At 28.3% G+C, this 6,625-nt stretch overlaps 1 protein-coding gene across 1 annotated transcript; it reads right to left on the bottom strand.

The window, feature by feature from the left end:
• Positions 1 to 267: 267 nt before the first annotated feature.
• Positions 268 to 6,157, bottom strand: LOC111044423 (small lysine-rich protein 1). Its single transcript, XM_022329575.2, has 2 exons — positions 5,979 to 6,157; positions 268 to 1,080 (listed from the first exon to the last, which is right to left on the bottom strand). Exon 2 carries the CDS (start codon positions 1,078 to 1,080, stop codon positions 826 to 828), a length of 255 nt encoding a protein of 84 aa, XP_022185267.1. The 5' UTR covers positions 5,979 to 6,157; the 3' UTR covers positions 268 to 825.
• Positions 6,158 to 6,625: the final 468 nt, after the last annotated feature.

The raw sequence follows: 6,625 nt of genomic DNA, 5'->3' as shown, positions 1-6,625 counted from the left end.
CTCTCTAATATTATTTTAATATAAGAAAGAATACACATCTCTGATGATCTTTTTTGGAACGGCGGTGTATGGTTTCTCAAAGTAACTTTGTAAAGTTATGATAAAATCAACACCCCAATGTGAAAAGAACTTAATAGGACTCTTGAAACTTCATTGGCTGATTTTATATTTTGTTTTTGTATTGTATTAAAATAGATTAATCCAAGAATATCAACTAAACAAAAATTGTTCACAATCATGAGGAGTAAATCATATTAGTGACTGTAATCTCATTTCATCAACACCTTTTTATTCTCAATGTTCAACAGTTCAATACAAATTCTTTTCAACATCACAATAATTATAGTTTACATTAAATCCTTTATTACATCCTTGAACATCAGACTACAGAGGAACAGTCAGACACCAATCTAAAGTAATCTTCAGGAAAGGATTCTTAATATGAAAATTTAAAAAATATTCTTGATGATATTCTGTAAATCAATAATATTTATTATGTATCTGATTAGGATAGCAACTCCTATTTGTATGAGTACTTGCTCAAAAAATAAAGAAACTATTTGAATTTAAATATTCTTAATATTGAAGGATTTTTAATAGTTATAAACTATATTGTCTAATAACATAATAATATAACAACAAAATGTGGGTAAACATCCTAATAATAAAATATTTTCAAGTTTGATTAGTAAAGAAGACTCTAAAGCCCCAACACCACCCAAAAAGTTTATACTTTCATTTTTCATATTTTCATTACATCAATGTCAATAAAATAATGTATATTGTTGAGATCCTAATAAACAAAAATTGCACTCAACTCACAGTCTACTTCTTCTTGCCCTTCTTCTTTTTCTTTTGAGCGTCAGGCCATGGAAAGCCGCGGCAACGCAGGAGATCCTGTACATTGTGACACGTGACGTAGGCGTTTTCCATGGCATGCTCGTTGAAAATGTCCACATGGCAGCGCGACTTCACCTTTGACTTGCTCTCTCCTTTCCTTGCCATTGGTTTCTTGGGGGCTTTGTTCGATTTTTTCTCACTGCCATCAACCGACTGTTTCTTCTTTCCCTTTCCCGCCATCTGAAAATTTTTAACAGTGATGATACAGGAAATTTATTTATTACGTTGTTGGTTATCCATCTTGTTTTCACTATTATTATATTTTGAAAATATATAATAATATATTATTAAATATTGTATTAATAATATATATATATTATTAGTAAATTGTATTTTGAAAAGTGAAAGTGACATAACCAACATTTTGTTTTGGACAGTATAGTATAAATTGGAAATGGGACAGTTTTGGGCATGAGCCTGTTGTGCCTTTCCTCATGTTAACTATTTGTACACAATGTGATAAATAAATGTGATGAATTATTACTATCGTATTTCATAAAACTGTAAACTGAAAAAACACTCACATTCATGTGGCCTTTGCCACATTAAAGAATTTGAGTGTTTTTCCACTTCATTTATTTAATCATTCAGGATTACACAACTTACAGAAAAGTACCACAGGATTACCCAAAACGGTTCCAATTCTAATTTATACAACAGTCCAAATTTAGCGATTCGGTAAGCTTAGGAACTATTCATGGAAAGACAATTAATTAACATATTTCGAACTATGTGTAAACTTATCTAAATTTGGGAGAGGAATAGCTCTAGAGCTATAAATATAAAGGTTATAAAGGAATAAAGGTTACCTTATTTTTTCTCTCCCTATCATTTTTATCGTGTACTTATTGTATGAATAAATAAAGAAAAATATAATCCAAATTTAGCGATTCGGTAAGCTTAGGAACTATTCATGGAAAGACAATTAATTAACATATTTCGAACTATGTGTAAACTTATCTAAATTTGGGAGAGGAATAGCTCTAGAGCTATAAATATAAAGGTTATAAAGGAATAAAGGTTACCTTATTTTTTCTCTCCCTATCATTTTTATCGTGTACTTATTGTATGAATGAATAAAGAATAATGTTTGAATTGGTTATAATCATCAAAAAGTTCAGAATAATTTCCCTCAAGGACTTGGATATGTATGGATTAATCATTGTTGGCTGCTAATGTTATAAAAATGTTTCGAGGATATTTATGAAAATTCGAAAGGAAAACATTTCTGTATTATTGTTATTTGCTGCAAACTGTAATGATTCGTCATTATCACATCATGTCGTATCTTAATTAATTCAAGTTTAGATTGATTCTATAAGTTTTCTAAAAAATGTACAGTGTATCAAAATTGACCATTCAATTTTTCACTTTATTTGTTAGAAATGAAAACGTCCTTTCTAAGAGAATGTTCGAAATAGAATAAATTTATTATTGTATCTCATTATACAAATTGATAGCATTCTTCATTGATTATTAGTATATGAGTATTTATTTGATGAACGATATCTCATGGTGCTTTCAGCAGAATAATGAAAGCAAGAAAGTCATTCTTTGAGAACAGCATTTTATAAGTGTTCTAAAATAAGTAGCTATTTTCCTGTTTGAACTGAAAGAGTTATTTACTATTCAATGATATAGAGTACCCTGAACTATAGTATCTCAATATACAGTTTAGCTACGAAATATATAAAACAGCCATTACAGAATATTGTAAAAGGATAATAAGAACTAGTTTTAATGGCATTGATCGCCAGCTATTGGGAATTATGTCCATGGGGGCCCTGACCAATTATACTGATTTAACACGGAATTATTTTAAAAACAAATTTAGAAAAATTAATGAAATAAACTATGGATTGAGAAACAGAATGTATAGACCCCACAGATTTAACAATAACTATGGTAAAAGAGCTCCAGAATGCAGAATTCCATATCTTTTGAACTCATAGCCTCTGGAATTGCGAAATTTTGCAGAGAAAAGGTGAAGTAAAAACAAAATTGAAATTATTTTTCATTACAATAATTGATGATTGAGACATATATGGTTGGATTTTACAGTAAAAATGCAAGCTCACAATAGTTTAGTCAGACTAGCAATCATTTGATAGTTATATAGGATAAGGTTTTATATTATAAGTTATTATTATTTATGAATTTTCCATTTATATTTGTTTATGTAAGTTATTGTAACATAGTAACCGGGAATTGTATTTTTTTAATATCCCTCAAATAGCTAAAAACTAGAGGGATTAAAATATATATAAATTGTATTTATTGAGATGTGTATTAAAATTGATATTAACTCATTATTGATACGAATTGAGAAATTATTAGTTACATAGGATGACATGCTATGAAAATAGGTATATTGTAGTTGTAGTTGTAGGTATATTAGTCGTAGTCTTGAATCTTTCTGGAAAAAATGAACTCAGAAATCAGAAATTCACATCTACCCAGAAAGAGAAATGAAAGCTGTCACACAAATACGTTGCCTCATCCTACATCAGTACTTTTCATTTATTCAAAAATTAATCACAATGTACTAATTCCTACAATAGTAATTAATTCTTAATAGATTTCTGAACGAAGCTCAGAACTATTTTAACTGAAATAACTTTGGTTCAGCTTTACATTCTCCCAGTGCCCACTTTTATCATCATCATCAATATTTTTTTGTAATTTTTCTTTCGTGTGGAATATTACTTATTCAATGCTCATTGCACTCAATATTTTTCATTTGAATACAATTATTGTTATATATTAATTTATTCAGACCATAATAACGAATGCCAGACCAACAAAAACCTTTCATGTTTCTTCGACTAAATTATCTAAACTTTTCAATATAATAAGTTGAAATCGAACCCTTTGTTTTTTTCTTCATTCTTCAATATATTTTTTTGATATTTTCCATATTACTCCGATTATTAGGTAATATTTTAATGTTTTTCTACTTTATTGTTGTTTCATATATACTCAATTTACAATAATTTTATTCTTAGAGTATAAATTATGTTGATGTGAAGCAGTTCTATTGAGGCCTAAAGTGAATTATAATAATATTATGGATTCCTAAATGTGTAATGTATTGTAATGTATTGAAAATATAATAAAACATGTTTATACTTGGATTTTTACTTATTAAGAAGACTGAACTCCGAATACAGTATATGCAGAGTAACTTCTTGTATAACGCAGTTACTTTTAATATACAATCTTAAATATTGTCAGACGTTGAACAGCTTATAAGAGTGGAACTAAATCATTCGAATCACAAACGCTTTATTACTACAGGTATAACAGTGACAGAGGATGGCATTCAAAAAATCTTGGTGTTTCAATTTTGGTTTAATATGTGGAATATTTGTAAAATTCAATGGAACTAGGTAGAGGTTTTTTACTGTGGGTGTAGTAGTACTGTGATAGTTATTCAGCAAAATATGTGATGAATTAATGTTTTTCTCTGTTTTAAGGTTTCTAACCAGATTAAAAAAATCACAGTCTTAGAATAAGGTACCGTACGGTGTATGTCACATTTTTTTCTAGAAACCACTGCAGTTTCAACCTTCTAACAAACTACTGGTTTTATTGAATTTTTCCACCAAATATACATAATAATACAATAAATACAATATAATAGAATGCATAGTTATAATATTCATCAACGAATTGTGGATTCGCTGTTGACAAATGTGCAATCCTTAAGCTGGGTTTACACCGCCAATCAAAATGTTAATAACCTAATCCTTATAGATTCTATTAGATTGAACGGAACTTGACAAACACATAATGTTCATCATGTGTATGATAAGTTATATTCAATCTAATAGAATCTTTAAGGATTAAGTTATTAACATTTTGTTAATAACTTTGGTGTAAACGCAGCTTTAGTCAACTTCAAAATATTTCTCATCCCTATATTATGTTCATGTAAATTTTATTGTTTTTTATTATTATTGAAATACCCTGAATTATTCTCAAAAAGTTATAGGTCATCTTTAATTTACTAAAGGCAATAATTATTGGCTTTTACATGTACGGGATAGTAAATACAAGGATGACGCATCATCACGTCTGAACTACTGAACTGATCAACTTGAAATTTTGCATATTCTTAATTATTTACCAAGGCTGGTTATAAGCCTATTTTCATTTTTATTAATTAATTACAATTTTGATGATTGAAACAAATTTATTCAATTTGTGATACTGTACAAAGTTTATGTAAGATAAATATTTCAATCAAATATTTTTTCTATTGTAAATTATTACAGTTGTTGATAATAATTCTAAATCAGCATGGAGCAATAAAACTAAATTCAATCTATTTGTGTTTTTAACAGAACCTTGCGAAGCATGGGTTAGCTGCTAGTGGGCTGGGGCTTATAATTATTATTGTTTTGTACTGAGACAGTTATTTTCATAAAAATAATATAATATAATTTTTTTGGAAATAATCATGGTAGTGTAGAATAAAAATTTGATAGACTACTTCTTTTGTCTTATTAAGGATAGACTATCTTCTTTTGAGATTATCTTCTTGCAATGAGAATGATAATGTACGATAGCCACAAATTCAATTTGAACCATTAATCTTCTAAATTCTGGAATCATCGGAAATTTTTCCGATTTTTGATCATTTAATTAAGATTTTTGATCTTCAACATTTTATTTGTCATTGAATAGATATACTGTATATCGTGAAGTTTACATCATTATAGGCCTATATGAGATTGTGGGAAAAGTTTTATTGAACTCAAACCATAGATTTCGTAAAAGGCTGGTATTTTACACTTTCATATTTTCACATGCTCTATAATAAAAGTAACATTAATTAAATTTTACATCAAAGTATAGAGAAATTTCATGTTTTAGTTATCGTGTAACCCAATGTACCTAGAAAAATGTATTTTAGGTACCTTGGTGTAACCTACTAGGTCACATGATAGTAGAAAACAGAATGATTTCATTATATTCAACAAGTAGGCTGTTATTTACAATAAATTTAGGCTATAAAGTAGGGTATATAGGCCTACTACGTAATAAGTTAGTTCATGTACAGTAGGCATACATACCTTATATGGAGTTTTAAAGAATAGATCTGATGTATGAAATAATTCTGCACAACTTAAAAGTTACAGTAGGATTCAGTAATGCTGTGTCGTATGTTAAGTAGAGATGAGTTTAAACTCAAGCAACACAATTCGTTTGTTACATCAATAATTATTTCCATGGCAACGCTCGGTTCGTTGGATAAGTGGTATAGCGCCTATTATATACATGAGTTTCTCTACCCGTAATCTCTTCATCTCCCCTTTTTAAAATTATTTTCATGTTACAGACCTATATAGACTAGTATAAGTTATAATAAGATTTGATTGAAGTAATTCTATTTGACTAATATTAAATGCAATTATACAGAATACTGTAGGTAATAAAAATAGAACTTGGAAACATTATTTCATTGTATATTTATTATTATGATTTGTATTTAAAATCCTGTACCGTAGGCCACATCAAATATATAATTGATGTTGTTTTCCATGATGAAACACTAATATATTTGTTGTAGTTTAGACACTGTGTATTTTTGAAAAATAATATTTAAAAACACTTACTTTTACTGATGAAATGAGGTATGCATTTCACTCCTGAGGAAAAGCTGCTGACGAAGGCTGATAAAGCGCATAACTCATCTCATCACTAAAATTAAGTTTTTTTT

This window comes from Nilaparvata lugens, chromosome 1, assembly GCF_014356525.2.
Source record: "Nilaparvata lugens isolate BPH chromosome 1, ASM1435652v1, whole genome shotgun sequence".
Classification (NCBI taxonomy): domain Eukaryota; kingdom Metazoa; phylum Arthropoda; class Insecta; order Hemiptera; family Delphacidae; genus Nilaparvata; species Nilaparvata lugens.
Note: the sequence above shows the minus strand (reverse complement) of the source record. Positions and strands in the feature narration are given on the sequence as shown.